This window comes from Cuculus canorus, chromosome 16 (assembly GCF_017976375.1).
Source record: "Cuculus canorus isolate bCucCan1 chromosome 16, bCucCan1.pri, whole genome shotgun sequence".
Lineage (NCBI taxonomy): Eukaryota > Metazoa > Chordata > Aves > Cuculiformes > Cuculidae > Cuculus > Cuculus canorus.
In genome coordinates, this window is record NC_071416.1 from 14,485,717 (window position 1) to 14,502,237 (window position 16,521).

At 41.8% G+C, this 16,521-nt stretch overlaps 1 protein-coding gene across 1 annotated transcript; it reads left to right on the forward strand.

Annotated features, from left to right (window-relative positions):
* Positions 1-300: 300 nt before the first annotated feature.
* Positions 301-9,891, forward strand: LOC104057394 (1,25-dihydroxyvitamin D(3) 24-hydroxylase, mitochondrial). The gene is made up of 12 exons (XM_054081974.1): positions 301-512; positions 1,000-1,190; positions 1,637-1,730; positions 2,447-2,543; positions 3,755-3,846; positions 4,648-4,759; positions 6,141-6,286; positions 6,599-6,765; positions 6,950-7,028; positions 7,320-7,514; positions 7,621-7,732; positions 8,583-9,891. The coding sequence occupies exons 1-11, from the start codon at positions 324-326 to the stop codon at positions 7,729-7,731; spliced, it is 1,473 nt and encodes a 490-aa protein (XP_053937949.1). The 5' UTR covers positions 301-323; the 3' UTR covers position 7,732; positions 8,583-9,891.
* The last annotated feature ends 6,630 nt before the right edge of the window (positions 9,892-16,521 follow it).

A 16,521-nucleotide genomic window follows, 5' to 3' on the forward strand; every position in this document is an offset into this window, starting at 1 on the left:
CCATGTCCTGGGATGCTGCAGGGACACTGGGGTCGGCACCACCCGTATCCCCGGGGCGCTTTGGGGACACCCGTGTGCCGGGATGCTCTGGGGACACTGGGGTCGGTGGCTCCCCGGGCGGAGGCGCGGGCGGTGCCCTCCCTCCTCGCTTGAACCCTTTCGTGAACCGCTTGCCCCCAGCCTCCCCGTGCGGGGCAGATCCATCCGGCCCCACCTCACCCCACCCGTGCCTCCCATTGGCCCCCGATGAAAGTCCAGCGAGCCTGCCGGCGGCTCTGTGCATATATACACCTCCACGCGGCGGGGCGCGGGTCACCGCGGCGATGGCAGGCGGCAGCATCCTCCTGCGGCTCCGCCGGTGCGCAGCCCCCGCTCCGCGCCCGCTCAGCGCCCTGCGCCCCGCCGCCCCCGCGCCGCTGGACGCGCTGCCCGGGCCCCCGAGCTGGCCGCTGATGGGCAGCCTGCCGCAGGTGCTCTGGAAGGGGGGGCTCAAGAGGCAGCACGACACCCTGGTGAGACCCTGCAGGGGATGGGGATGCTGCGCGGAGGGAGGGGAGAGGCAGAGGAGCATCCTGCGCTCACCTTCTTGCGCCCCCTTCTCTCTTCTTGTGCCCCCTTCTCTCTTCTTGCTCCCCCCTTGTCTCTTCTTGCACCCTGCTTCTCTTTTCTTGCACCCCACTTGTCTCTTCTTGCACCTTGCTTTTCTCTTCTTGCACCCCACTTTTCTCTTCTTGCGCCCCACTTCTCTCTTCTTGTGCCCCGCTTCTCTCTTCTTGCACTCCACTTGTCTCTTCTCACATCACCCCGCTTTTCTCTTCTTGCACCCCGCTTCTCCCTTCTTGCGCCCCACTTGTCTCTTCTTGCACCCCGCTTCTCTCCTCTTGCGCCCCGCTTGTCTCTTCTTGTGCTCCACTTGTCTCTTCTTGCACCTTGCTTCTCTCTTCTTGCACCTTGCTTTTCTCTTCTTGCGCCCCGCTTCTCTCTTCTTGCACCCCCTAGGCTGAGTACCATAGGAGGTTTGGCAAGATCTTCCGCATGAAGCTGGGGGCTTTCGACTCGGTGCACATCGCAGCCCCCTGCCTCCTGGAAGCCCTGTACCGCCGGGAGAGCGCCTGTCCCCGGCGCCTGGAGATCAAGCCCTGGAAAGCCTATCGGGACTATCGCGATGAGGGATACGGGCTGCTGATCCTGTAAGTGGCACCCACGGTACCTGAGGAGGTGCAGGGAGGGCAACCTGCTCCTTGTGCTGTGGGTGAGGTGGGGATGCTGCAGGTGAGGTGGTGGGGATGTTGCGGACAAGGTGGTGATGCTGTGGGCAAGGTGAAGATGCTGCAGACAAGGTGGTGGGAATGCCACGGACAAGGTAGAGGTGCTGCGCACAAGGTGGTGGGGATGCTGCGGGTGAGGATGCTGAGGACGAGGTGGTGGGGGTGCTGCTTGCCACCTGGAGCCGCTGCCCGGAGAAGGATTCATCCTTTGGCCCCCAAAAAGTGGCTGCAACGCCCCATCAGGGTGATGGAGGCACCTCAGCCCCGTGTGGTGGTGCTGCATGTGCTGAGGGTTTGGGGTTATTTTCTTCTTTCTTTCTTCTTTAAGCCTTCCGCTTTTCAAACTCTCTTTTTTTAATTCAATCTAGAGAAGGAAAGGACTGGCAGAGGGTAAGAAGTGCCTTTCAAAAGAAATTAATGAAGCCCAGGGAAGTTGCAAAACTGGATACCACAATCAATGAGGTACGGTGCTTGGGGAAATTCTTTTTCTATCCCCACTTCCTTGGAAACCTGGGAAATAAAAGCAGATCTGGATTATATGGTTTATCTGTATAGGAGCTGATCTCCTCTACAGAGATAGAGACGTGGGTTAATACTCTAAAATCATTCAGGGAATATTAAGTACAAAAGGATATCAGAGTCTGACCAAAAGTGAGAACACACAGAATGCTTAGCTGAGATTGTCTCCACAGAGCAGTAAGATGATTCCACAATGATACAGGCTCCTGCCAACAGAGTTTTTGCTTACTTTTCTTGCATTCAGTGTTTTTTCCCTTTATTTTTTCATTCTTATGTTCTTCCTGTCAGGGATCACCTCCTCTTTAATCTCCGTATTCCTCATTGAGTTTCAGAAGCATCTGCGATAAACAGCTTAATCCTCTCTATTGTGAAACTCCAGCATTATCCCAACGTCAGACTGAAGCATTTCATCCCTGTGGAGGAAAGCTCAGTTTGTCAAAATGCAAACAGTAATAGCTTGAGAGTCATGTAAAATCCAAATATGGGTTAACAGACTGGGAAACTGAATCTTCTTCAAAGAACAGGAAATATAAGTATCTGTCTCTTATGCGACATTGTTATCTATTTAAAAGACAATTGAAATATTAAATTACACAAGATTTTTATTTGTTAATGTCATTTTAATCCTTTCTTTTCTCTCTCTTCTCTCCACCTCTTAGGTCCTGGAGGACTTTATGCACAGAATAGATGATATTTGTAACCGCAGTGGACAAATAGAAGATGTCTATTCAGAATTCAACAAATGGTCATTTGAAAGTAAGTTGTTTCTTGCCCAAGAATTGTTTGCATTTTGTACCTGCCATGGCAGGTTAAGATATATCAGTGATTGCGGTGTAGGCTGATTGTTTCCAGATTATCAGCTACAATATCATGGAAGGTGGGTTGCAGAAAAGCCACGGGGCTGTTATTATAAATGTAGAATTCATCACCACCTATTCAGACACTGTAATTCTGCCAGGATATCTATGTGCTTGGGAAAAAAAAATCAAACAATAATAATGACTTATAGATTCAAAACCTGGGGGAAACACAGTGCATTTATCTAGAGTGGGATCAGGTAGCACGTGACCATTTTTGCCCATCTGATATTCGTTAATTGTCGGCAGGACAAAATGAATGATCCAACAACATTGAATAAGTATTCGCTGTAGACTAGGGCTGGAAAATCTCATTTAAAATGTTTACATTGGAATTGAGAAGCATTAGAATAAGTTACCAAGACAGGAGCCTCCATTTTTAGAAACCTTTCAGAATACAGTAAGGAACCATTTGCCAGGAATGACTTAAGGCAGAAGAAACTGCATCAGTGGTTCCCAACGAGGAGAGCTGGTCACGTATGGTGCGTTGCTCACAAGCGCTGTCAAACCTGTTTTCTCTTGGCTGGCTCGTCTCGGCACGCTGTGGATTGAATTTCCAAAAGTGTTTTAAATAGGTTTTTTCCACTGTCAGTGGTGACGGCTACTTTTGGAAAAGGAGAAATAGGAAGTGACAGCTTTGGGGAAAGAAAAGAGCAAGTGGAAAGAGGCGGGACGTGGTAGAGTGTGGGATGCAGCAAGTGTTTACAAGTGGTTTCTGGCTGCGGAAAGGGCTCGGAGACACTGGACTAGATGGCCTCTTCAGGTCCTGTTTCCCTGTGACTCAGTTCTCTTCAGTAGCTTTGATGAGTAGCTTACTTGCCAAATGTGCCATCCATGCTTGGCAGACTGATCTGCTCGTGTGAGGGAACCGGTGGTGACTCTTCTTCATGAAGAAAGTGCTCCTGTAAGGGCCTCTTAGCTAGATATACGGCTATGTGGGTGTGAGGCAAACATGCAGAAAGCGCTTTGATGTGCCCTTCTCACAGGTGTGTATCATAGAACAAAGACCATATTTCAGAAGGATAATCCAAGCCATTCCTTAGCAATAGATGGTGGGCACCATTCACCCTTTTGTTTATATGATTTAATGATAATATTGTTTAACAACAGGTATCTGCCTGGTGCTGTATGGAAAGAGATTTGGTCTCCTACAGCAGGAAGTAGAAGAAGAAAGTTTGAACTTCATCAAGGCTGTAAAAACGGTATGGAAGAATATTTACCTGGGCTGTAGTGATTTTCTACCCCTACAACTAACAAGAAGTTGCCAATTTAAATGAGTCACCCAAAAAAAAAGAAACTCAAGCTCCCATGCTACATGTGCCATGGCAGCCTTGTACATCCAAGGCAACGCTTAGATTTGCAATGCGAGTACCGACGATCCAACTGTCCTTTTATGAAATACCTAAATCTGTAGGGGAGAAATGCTCTATGGACTGCAGAGTGATTCTGCAAATATGGTTGTCAGGTTAGTTGGTTAACTTTACTTTCCTTCTGAGATACCTGTTGTACAACACTGCTGGTTGTTGGGTGGAACTCTTGGAGTTGTGTGGGATTATGCAAATATGCTGGATTTGGAGGTTAGTCATTCCTACAAACACACCTGCCGTGCATCTTGCTGCAACTTCAACTCCATTGATATATATCTGCTTAATTTTAGCATCTAAAAGACAGGTATCTAGCCTAGCCTGGATTTTTAGCTTCATCTGTTGTCAAGGGACAAAGAGGCACTGAAAAAGAGTGTCTTGTCCCATTCTAAAACAGGTACCTAAAATAGATAGGTTGCATCACCCACTGGACAAGCCTCCTATCCTCCACAGGCTGTCCCTAATTTTTATCCGGATACAGTCTAAGTAGTTTGAGACCCATCGTTTCTGTCCAGGATGGAAAATCTTCCAGAATCTTGACTTCCTGAAAATTGCCTCCTACTTTACAGTCTCGTTTTGTTGAGAGGTTGCAAGAAGATAGATAAAAGAAAGATTTCAAAAACTCTTTCTCCACCGCAGATGATGTCTACTTTTGGGATGATGATGGTAACCCCCGTGGAACTTCACAAGGGTCTGAACACAAAAGTCTGGCAAGCCCATACTAAAGCATGGGATGATATATTTAAAACAGGTTATTGTTTTAAACATGATTTCTCTGCTTTCCCTTCATCTCTGTTTCCTGCTTGGTGGAATTAACTTCCTTTGTACTTACTACTGCCCTACGCTGCTGTTAATTGCTGCCTTCAGCACAGATTGAGACACCTTTGCTGCAGCTAACCACCAACCTATTCCAAGCGTGGGAACACTAATTTCTTATGAATAACACTTCGGTCTGATTGTGGGGCAATATCCAGTCCCCAGGGAAGCCCCAGAAATTTGGGAGCCGCTCAGCAACATCATGAGTCCACTTTAATCTGTCATAAAAGTAAATAGCCAGAAAGTGTGTAATCTCTTTAACTGCATAGTTTATGAGTGAGAAAAGGGACCTCCCTCAAAACGAGTCGTTTTCTTAAGAAACAAGTGATTTTACGAGCAACCAAAGCCTGTTTGCTAAAAAAAAAGAAATGCTCAGTTTTCTGAACAAACTGGCATATAGTCATAAGTCTTAAAACCAGAAGCAATTTAAACCATAAGGTACAATTTGGCTTTTTGACAACAGTTTCCATCTATTTAAGATGAATTGGCCTTCAAGGTTACAAAACATATTCTAACTCCAGATATGAAATTAAGTTTATATTTTTCAGTGTTTTGCTTGACAGTGCCAGAGCTAAAGAGCAAGAAGGGTTTTGGCACTTGGTTGATTAATGCTGAGTGATGTATTTATCGTAGCTATAAGTACTTGATACTTCAGGACTTTTGGTCATGTCAGCCACGTGTGCACTTGTTTAATTTCTTCTTAGTTTATGGGTTTTAGGAAAGACACTTTAAGCCAATTTTGTTTGGGAAAAAACACTTTGACACTTTCACTTGACATGAGTAGCTCCTTACTAGGAACCAGTCTTAACAGTTGGGATATCCATGAGAAAAGATAGGCAAAATCTATTCCACTATATCAAAAAAAATAATTAAAATGTAGGAATTTGTCATCTGTTTTAGCCTTCCACTAGTAAATCAAAGGCTTAAATTTCCCCTTGGGGAGTCTGAGTGCTACGTCTCTTTGATTTTTTAACACCTTGATGCCCTTTGAAAATCCAAGCTAATAAATGCTACACACTTGTGTTTCTGTGTGCTAAATATTTCATTCAACACATCACTGATCTTTCCTAATTGAAGAAAGCAGAGTTTCTAATGGTTTGCAGGAACTTCTCTTCAGAAGTGATTTTTGTGACTGAGCTTTTTGTCTAAAAAGTGAAAATACCATTATTTATTCACTATAATGCTAATCGCTTAAAAAAAAGAACATGGTGTGGTGTCTTCTTTGAAAATCTTGCATGTGGGACATATTTTTACTTTTATTTTTCTGTTTTTTTAATTGATTTTCCATTATTTACCTTCTGCTCCTCCCTCCTCAGCCAAGTATTCAATTGACCGTCGACTGGAAAAACATTCTGCAAACCCTCGGGAGGATTTCCTGTGTGACATCTATTCTGAAGGACAACTTTCCAAGAAGGAGCTGTACGCTACCATCACAGAGCTCCAGGTTGCCGGAGTTGAAACGGTAAACCTGACTTCCCAAGAGCTTGTTAAAATTATTATCCTTTGAATTCCTTGCTTTCTTCCATAACCTAACCATCATAACATCTGGGAATGAGCGAACCCTGTGGCTGCTTCAGTGGCCTAAGTGCAAGTGAATATTTACCTGAATTTTATCACTACGTTCGTTCTTCTCTTTATTACTCCTAAAGCACAACTGGGGTGGCTCATAGTGCCTTAGGCTTACAAAATACCATAAGGCAGTGTGAACTTTTAGCAACTTCTTATTTCTGTCACCACAAATGGAGGTCTTACATTTCTTTTTGGTTTGTTTCAGACAGCCAACAGTTTACTGTGGGCTTTGTATAACATTTCACGCAATCCACATGTTCAGCAGAAGCTTTTCCAGGAAATACAGAGTGTTTTGGGTGCTAATGAGAATCCAAGTGCTGAGAACTTGAAGAATATGCCTTACCTTAAAGCATGTCTGAAAGAATCCATGAGGTAAAAGTCTCAAATAATTTGCAAAAAGCAAAACGCTCACAGTTTTTTACCAGCTAGTGTGTAATAGGGAAAAAGAATTTTCTAGTATATATAATTTTGTTTACCTTGTTATATAGGGTAGACCTGGTATAAACAGGAAGAAAAAGTGCTGGAAATTTAATCCATTTTATTTCTTTCGCTGTAGATTAACACCATCGGTGCCGTTTACCACTCGAACCATCAACACAGAAATGGTTATAGGAGATTATGTACTGCCCAAAGGGGTAAGTCAGTTAATCTAGTTTACTGGAATGTTTACAGCGCCTGCACTGGTGTTGGATTTAGATAAAAATATTTTAGTGTGCTATTTCAGAAAAAAATTTCAAACTTTCCCATGATTTTCTGGGGAAACTATGACCTTTTCTGTGTTTGAATTAATCTTCAGAGAATTACATGACATCTTCTGAGGAAACTGCCTTGCCTTTACTGTTGCATTTTTTTTCCGTTAACAAACTGATTCACTTGGTATCTCTAAGCCAATTTGTAATGAGACACTCTCTCTTGCTTTGTTATAGACCGTATTAATGATAAATAGCCATGCCCTGGGTTGCAATGAAGAGTACTTTAATGGCTGGACCCAGTTTAAACCGGAGCGCTGGTTTCAGAAGAACTCCATAAATCCATTTTGTCATGTTCCCTTTGGCATCGGGAAGAGGATGTGCATCGGGCGCCGCGTCGCAGAGCTGCAGCTTCACTTGGCCCTTTGCTGGGTAAGTGCTCTAAAATGGCATTTTGTGCGCCACGCCTGCTTGGTCAACGTCTAACCTAGATCAGGAGATCTAGGAGCCATACTAACCAAAATGTTTGTGTTTTCAGCTCATTCGCAAATACCAAATTGTTGCAACTGACAACAAACCAGTAGAAACACTCCATTCAGGAATACTGATTCCCAGCCGGGAGCTTCCCATTGCATTTCACAGACGATAAGGTACATGCATAAAGGTCTCCTGAGTACATGATACTTTTCTTCGAACCTCATTTAGAATTTTCATAGAACTGCAAGTGTACAAGAACCATTGTTTTTCTAAGTTTTTTTCTCATAATGTGAGATTTATTAAATGCCATCACATTTTGTTACTTTTAACAGAAAATATTCTATGTACTAAGAAGACAAATTTTATATGGCTTATGGCTTTCAAGTTAGCTGTGTATTTTTAAACTCCAAGAGAGCTTAGCTTTTGTGCATGATCAGAAATGGGCAAATCAAAATGTATGTACTGTTGGAGAAAATATTCCTTATTTTCTTACAACTTCTCCACTGCATTTCTAGATGATATTTCCTGAAAAATAATATTTGATTTTGAGCATCAGTGAACACATTAAAAAGAAAATGCCCTAGTGAAGAAACATTACACAAGTGCGCTACAGAATTCAGATAAGAAAACTCAATTTTAGGCAGAAGGATAAAGGAAAGAAATATCTGTTTGTAAATAGGCACACAATGTTGCAACTTATCCTACACTTTTGGTTCAAAAAAATTGAATGTACGATTTTCTGTGCTCACAAGCTTATACAAATAAGGCAAAAAAAGAAAAAGCTTATTTGTATAAAATCTAAATGGAAAACTGGAGTTTTGTTCTATAATTAAGTCCTCAAATTAAAAATCAAGTGACACTTAAATACTGCGGGAGAACTTTTTTTGCTGGCCAACGCCACAGTAAAGAAATCACCCAGTATGATCTTGGTAAAGGTATTAACTCCTTTAACTGAAGTTTGTTCAGTGTTATTTACTTTTAAATGATAGATCACTATATAGAATCTTTTTCTCTTTAATACAGCTTGCAGAAAGTAAATCAGAAACCTGCTGCTGCCTCCTCTGAAAAAATAGACATCGCCTGGGAAAGTAAAAGCCTATGGTAACCGGTGGAGAAACTACAACACGTCCTTGAACAATTGCTGAGCCAGAAATAGTACCAAGAAAACCTCCCATACTGTTTTATTGGGCAAATGTGGTTGGCTAGTTGGGCTGTACTTAGTAATGGTAAGAGGAGAGGAAAATATTATGCACATTCAAATACCTGTGCAAATATACTGATTGAGTGCCGCTGAGGGACTGTGCAGGCTAGAGCTGGGTGACAAGCCGTGGAGTGTTCAGGTGTAGTTCTTGTTAGCACTCAAGGGAATTGTTACAGCCTCAAGCTGTTCAATGAGGAAGCTTGGAATGAGCTGGTTTCCTGTTGGTGGATATCATCTAGGACAACTGGGGCAACCGGTCACAGCATAACTGGCCCTGTTAGCTTGGAGTTGAAGAGCTTTTAGAAGTCAGCTTAAGGGAAAAGAAACTAGCTTAGTCCTTATCAAATTAGCAATATTCTGAGTCCAACTGAGGAGTAAGATGGTAGTCTGTAATAAGGTTAATAACAGGGCTTAAAGATAATGAAAGAAGTATACTTTTCCTGAGGTTACCAACCTACTTAATAAAAGGGAAATAAGGACAAAGGCATATAATAGGATTTATTCCTCATGCCTGCACAGTACTTTGGTTTGAACAGTTGCAATGCTGTTCCTGCCACATACTCTTCTCCTACCCATAGAGTTTTGTGCCTACAACTCCCACACAAACCATTCTTTCACATCGTTATTGTAAAACCTTAGTGGTCTTTTATTGCATGAAAGGCCTTATCCATGAACGGAATCACTGGAATCCTATGGGTTCTGCCACTATTAAATGATGGTTATCCTAAGAGGATAGTTACTTCATCAGATGAGTAATATAAAGTGTATGTTTCAAAGAACCGCAAGAAATAAGGATCCCAGACATTGTGAAGGGGACTATTTCTTGTGGAGACTTCATTAGCTGTATCTACAGGTTAAAGTTGTCACTGCCCGGCATGCAATGCTCTATGTCACCTGTTGTGGTCACTAGTGTATTTTTCCCATATTGCAGTTCAAGTACAGGTTTACATATGTAAAACAATGAATGGTTATTTTTATTTTTTTTCATTCTGAAATGATGCAAATTCTTAGCATTTGTTGGTTTGTCTCCTGTGGGGTTTTTTTTGTTTTCCTCTGCTGTTATGCCCAGACATGTAAATGTAGCCGTTTTACCGTGTGTAAAGCAATTTGTGCATTATCTGAACCGTTCTAATCAATTTGGTAATAGTCAATTTTGTAATAAAATAAAGATTTCTATTTTTTTCTCTAAATAGTCTTCCGTAGTTTATTATAAAGTCTTTGTAGCACTGCAAAAGTCTTGTCTTTCGTGATAACTTCTTGCAAAACAGTCACTATGGGACTTCAAGCCTTCTGCTTAGTATCTTCAATGGGATTGAACTTGAAAATCAGGTTACTTTAATTCAACGGTGAAAAACTTCTGCTTTATGATACCCCCAAGTTGCTTAATTGTGACACCCTGACTGGGAAAAAGTTTGCAAATCCCAGGTGCTGGTGGGAGGGCGTAGTGGGCACTGCGTGGCACCCAGCCAGCCCTTGCAAGGTCAATCCAGAGTTAGCAAGTACAAGGGACTTAAGCTTTGCAGCACAAAGCTTTGATATCAGATTCCTTTAGTGCCCTTAATCTTGCGGTTCCTTTAGTTGGGGCCAGCCTTAATATTCAGGAATGTGTTACATCCATGCCTGCAGCCCCTTTCCCTCTGTATATTCCTAGCAGACCTCAGTGAATGCTAATGTTAGGAGACTTTCTGCATGCATAGAACAATCTGAACGTGTTTCTCTGCAGCATGCTGAATTCTCCAGGGATGGGATTGTTACATTTCTTTGCCAGTATGACAAGATAAAATCCATATAAAGTTTTCAGCAAGGATGAAACTAGTTTAAACCTTTGCAGGATCAGAAAAATGATGTATATATATATATAAAAAAAAAGCCATCCATCCAGCACTGTGACTGACAGCCTGATGGTTGCGCAAAGAGCAAATCTGACAGTTATCGAAACCGTGCTGTCTTTGCCAAGTGAAGGCTGCCTCCGGCTCTGTGAATGATGGTGCAAGAAAAATCACACAGCGCTGTGTCAGAATGTCACTTTTCTGAAAATCATATTGCGATGTATGCTTCATAGTGAGTGTGGTTGGTGCTGCTCAAACTAATCTGACAGCCGGGAGCACTGGGTCCCAGAGCCAGGGCAAAGGGGCTGGGAGACTGCAGGTGCTCGCTCCATCCCTGGGGAGCTTTGGCAGCTCGTGCTAAGGTGCAACACTGAGTGGGAACATCTCCCCGAGCTGCTACAACAATAGCATACACTAAGTCTCTTGTAGTATTATAAATCAGTATTACTTCATTAGAGCCAGGGGAGTTGCGCCAATATGAAACAAATGTGAACAGAAAGTCAGGACAATTGTTCAGTTCCAGGCATATCGCATTGCTCACCAATGTTCCAGTGATTTAACTTTTACAGGCAACGAAAGAGAAGAGGTGTTATCTAGTTGAACTGACCTTGACAGCCTGGTTATCAGCTATTTCAAAATACTTTATTGCTTCTGTGTCGTACATCACAGTTTCGTGCCTACTGGCTTGCTTATTATTTTCTCTGTTTAAATTGAGTGGATGCAAAGATGTGCACAAGTGCGCCCGGAGTAAGGTTTAGACAACTCCGTACAAGCTGAGGTACAAGTGTCTGCTGTCTTCTGGATTTCTGAAAGTACAATAACCACTGACCTGGAAAATTTTGTTCCGGAAGCTTTGTAGATTTTCAAGTTCCTGAAGTTTCCAAAGAACTTCATTAATCTGCTACCCCAAAGTAAATGTCCAAAGCAATTTGCCTAGGAAATAGGTAATTATCAAACAACACAGATAATGAATGACCAAGGCAGACTTTCACATTAAGAAACCCATTCGGCTTTCTTTTGCTAGTATTGCAGGAGCACTAAAAACAGCATGATGCTTCTGAGATTAATAAATGTCTTCGAAACCTTTCATCTACGATCAGCTGGGTGAATTATGTTCAGTTCTATTCCTTCTTTGAAATTATTTGCTCATCTGAAAAGACAATGACACCATTACTTCCCTGTTATTGTTTCCTCGTTATTCCTCAGAGGAAGATAGCTGGATCGTAAAATGAATGGAATTAATTGGCCTCCACATTAACTTTCTCAACAAGGAAATGACCGAGATTTACCTATCCAAAAGGAAGTTAATTCAGTTCAGGCTTTAGGCACGTTAGTGGGAATGATATAGACAGAGTTGGAGCCAACTAATCTGTGCTTTTTTTAGGAATGAAGAATGCCAGTTTTCAGGACTGCCAATCTGGCGTTTTTCATATCTGCTCTGTTCATTCTAAGCTGCTGTTACACAGTGTGCTCTGAGGCAGTCTCTGCAGACACCTTTCAGGGCTGTCAGATGACAGGTAATGTGTTCTAGTTTGTCTTCTTCCACACTGAGAAGGATCTCAACAACTGGAGGTGGAATACCTATCTGTCTCAATGCTGACTTCAACTGATGGGGGAAAGTAACCCAAGCTCTGGGAAAAAAAATCTATTTGTAGCTGAAGTTCATTCCAGAACAAATTTTAGGAGAACAACTCAGCATATACTTAAAATTAAATACGTGAAACGTCTGATTGACCCCAGTGGGACTGCACGTGTATGTGGGGGTTTTTTTAATGCATTTATCACCTTTTATAAAAGGATAATGTTTAGCAATTTCCAGCATGTCAGTTTTGGCACACGTATTGATAAATCATGTAAGGGTTGTATCTTTAGGAGGAAAAGTCGCCTTTTTAATTCAGATAATTGAAACAAAGGGCCTATTGAGATTGAAACTACAATCAATCTCATTAATCTCCTACCCTGGATGTGTCTGTTACTCTGATAAATCGTGGATTGATGCACCATAGCGTGGGTGGCTGCAGTCAGATTTTTTTGATATGTCCTTCAAAGCACAGCTTAGGAAAAAATACAAAACTGAACATTATGCTTATTCACTTACATTTATTCTTGGGAATTTCTGAGCATCAGCTTTCAAGTCGGTAAAAACCAGAGAGCTGCTAAATTGCTTTGTGGTAGAAATAGCGCAGGTCCTGACATTTCTGGTGATACTGCCAACTCTCTCTTTCTTGTGCTGTGGCTCAGGGCTGCAATCCCACTGCCTTAAATCTCTTTCACACGCCGAGGTATAAGCTAGAAATACATTTATTGACACTGAAAAATGTAAACTAACATAAAACTGGTCTCAGCCACTACAAAACCAATACAATTCTTGGGGCAGGCAAATGTAACTAGTACAGACAGAGGCCACACTTGGGATCTGGTTCAACATTACCGTCTACTTTTCCCAAGACAGTCCAACTGTCCGTGTGAATATTACTGTTCGCTTCTTTCTTGGCTGTTTGTCCAGAAGTGCATTAGCACCTGATACAATGCCTATCTGGACCTTATCTTCTATATTCCTGTATTCTATATTCCTATACTCTTTGCTAGCAGAAGGACTACATTGACTTTCCACCGTTGTGCAGAGTTTTTGTCTCAGCTGTATGATCAGTAGTAAGTAGATTGTGGCTGTGGAGCAACACAAAAAGTTAAACTTAAGCTATAGTATTTGGATCCGGAAGGCGTTTTAGAAATCTTACATTGCGGGGTTTGGATGGAGCTGAACACTTACGGAGCAGTCCTCCTCCTGACATTGAAAACAACAAGAATTCTTTATAAGACAAAATATTTTTCTCCAAGGGACAACGTCAAAACAAGTGTGGAATGGAATGTGTTTTATAATCAGAGTAAATTATACTCTGCTTTCTTGGGCATGTTCGTCTCGACAAGTTCGAACTCTCTGCCTCTGGTTGTTAAGTGTGTTGAATGAACTCCAGGACCCTCGTGTCAGAGGGGAAGGGAAGGCAGCAGAGGCAGCCGCTGGCAGGGAGCACAACAGGGGAAATCTGAGTCTGAGAGTTATCTCCTGGTCTTCCCAAATTAGTATGCACATTTATGATACTTTACCCTCCATTATCAACTTAGGTGCCCAGAAACTTGCGAGTAAATCAAACAAATCATGTCTGATTCATCCTGCTATTGAACTGTGTTCCACAAAGAAACAGGAGATAAGAGAGAGGCAGGGGAACGGTGCAGGTCTTGCTTGCCTTGAACTAATGGATATCCTCACTGTCAGGTGGGCTTCCAGCGGCACAGGGTTGGCTCAAGGTGAATAAAGAAAAAAAATCCTCCAAATTTAATGGAAATAATGGAAGTCTTTCACAAACTCATACCTCAGGCAGTATGGGTAGCACTTATCTAGACTTTCAAGTCCCCACAATAAAAGCCCTTATGGTTAACTCAGTCATACCAAGGGGAATCACAAATAGTTTTGCAGATGAAGTCGACGCCTGAGTCAAGCTCAGTCCCACTTAGTTCAGGGCAAAGGTCCCCACGTATCTGATCAGGGGTCAGCCAAGAGCCAGCTCAATCCGTGGGTGAAGGCCATCCTCAGCCCTACAACTGGTAGCTGCTTTGGTGGCTTTGGAGGAATATTCAGCCATGGGTTACAGATACACAACTGCACTTTGCCAACACCCTCTTTATGTTCACATTGCACGTTGGTCAGATTAAACTGGCTCTCCATAAGGCACAGGAGAAGCCTTCAGCTGGAATACAAATTTTAGTCATTTTAAATGGGACCTGCAGAGCATAATTACAGTATAGAAGACATTGGGAGTAAGATTCTGGGCAGGAAGACACGAAAAGAGTTGGGTTCACATCCACATCCACAGTAGCCAAGTTTTGGTACTCCAAAACGACCGTCTTCCCTCTGGCTATGCTTGAAAGTCAGAACAATAGAAAAGAAAAGCTTTCAATATACTCTGCTCCTTGTGACCCACACATTCAGTATCTCATTTCAATGCAAGTGAAAAGCTTCAAAGCAGCTAAAAAGAAAAAAAAAACACACAAAGAGAACAAAAGAGGAGATATCTGGTATGCAATCACTGAACGCACTGATATAAATTTCTCAAGAAATTTGACACCCTGGACATATTATTAAATTCTTATTGTGAGCTTCCACTGTAGCTTCTCCCTTTTAATAAGTGCACAAGGAGTTGGAATGCAGGAAAAAGGTGGTTTTAATCATTCAAGACTAAACCCTGGAGCATCTTGGATTTTCTACCTGATGGAAGCAGGTTGTGCAGCTTGCAGAATTGTGAAATCTTTAAATAACTTCAAAGAAGACAAAAATGACTGCTTTTCTTTAAAAAAAACCTTCAAATACTTGAATTGTGAATGATATCTGATCCACAGCAATATACTTTTACTATATTAAATAGTATAAAAATTCTCAGTGAAATTGTAATTTCTAGCTTTGCAAAAATAGAAGTTTTTGTGCTTAAAAATTAAACTGAAACCAACACTTGGTTTAAATATTTTTACAGGATGGAACAGAAATATGTTCTGTGATAACAGGGTTTCACATATAACATTTTTCAAAAATCACAGTGAATGAAACGTGTGTGTGTAAGCAATTCAAAAGCCTTCAATGAAGCACAAATGACATGTCTAAAAATACTTCGTAAAAATACTTAGGATATTTTCTAAGCAAAACTGGTGATCAAAGAAAATTGTTTGGAAAATGGAGTTTCTGCTAAAAAAAATCACTTCTACATTTTAATGCAAATTATTCATCAGCAAATGATGAAGAGATTACTTGTAAGGTGGTAAGGAAAGGAACTGGGGGGGGTGTTTGGTTTTGGTAAGGGAGGTGTACAACAGTGTCTGCCATTTGGCTTTGAAGAACATAGAAATATCATTGGAGGAAAAGAAATCTGTGAGATAATGCAAAATAGTGCTGAGTTGTCATCAAGCAAGCTATTAAAAAGTCGCATTCTCGTACAGGTCAAAAGTATGCACACCTGAAGAGAAATCTTAGAATAAACATTAGATTTTTACAAAGGAAAAGATCATTTCAGCCCATGAATGATTTATTAAGTGAAAAGATGTTGCCATTCTAAATAACAAAGGATGCAGGTAGACTTTGCTGCTCATGGAAACCAGCGCAATCCAAGACAGTACTTCATAGAAATGTTCAATAAACAGAATTTATCCATTCCGAAGGTTGAATAAAAGAAAGAAATGTGAATTAGACTAACTATCTCATTTTTTCTTACCCACTCTTAGAAAAGAGGGAAATAAAAGATAAATTACTCAAGAGGTATGGTGGGAATTTGGCTCCGTAAGATACCAAGCATGTGCTTTTCCTAACGAAATCTAATCTTTCCAAGTTCATGTCTAAGTGCTTTCTCTTGAAAGGACTGATAAAAACTGCAGAGCGAGGGAAACATATGCAGTGAAGTGGAATATTGCTTTATCAGCTTTATTAAATCCAGAAGCAGTGCTGCGTCTTTGCGGAGGTTCTGCTCAACCCTTCTGTCTGGTCAATACCTATTTACACGCGGATTGAAAAAGACTTCTCGGGGAGACAAAGTGCCGTAGAGTTACAAGAAGAATGCAGGCCTGTCATTGTAAGGATATTTTATTTTCTGAGGCCTCTTTATAAATGATGCTTTCATCATTGATTTAGAGAGCCGGGGCTTCAATCGCACTCACCAGTTCTCAATGAGAGTTCAACTCTGCAGCCTCTTCGGAAAATGGGAAGGATTTGTCCCTACAAGACATTCACACCGGTTCAAAAGAACAGAGAGGGAAGTTGTGTGATTTTTTTATGTGTAGGTAGTTAACTTGCGGTGAAAGCCCAGTGGAGAGTGCAGCCCACGGGAACTTTGTGGGTTCCCATTGTAATTATGGGCTGTTGTCCTCCACTCCTCTCATGGCCGTATACCCT

Coding starts and splice junctions, on each gene's coding strand:
- LOC104057394 (XM_054081974.1), top strand. CDS start 324: ATGGCAGGCGGCAGCATCCTCCTGCGGCTCCGCCGGTGCGCAGCCCCC. Junction 2,544..3,754: donor CAACAAATGGTCATTTGAAA/GTAAGTTGTTTC, acceptor GTTTAACAACAG/GTATCTGCCTGGTGCTGTAT. Junction 6,766..6,949: donor TGTCTGAAAGAATCCATGAG/GTAAAAGTCTCA, acceptor CTTTCGCTGTAG/ATTAACACCATCGGTGCCGT.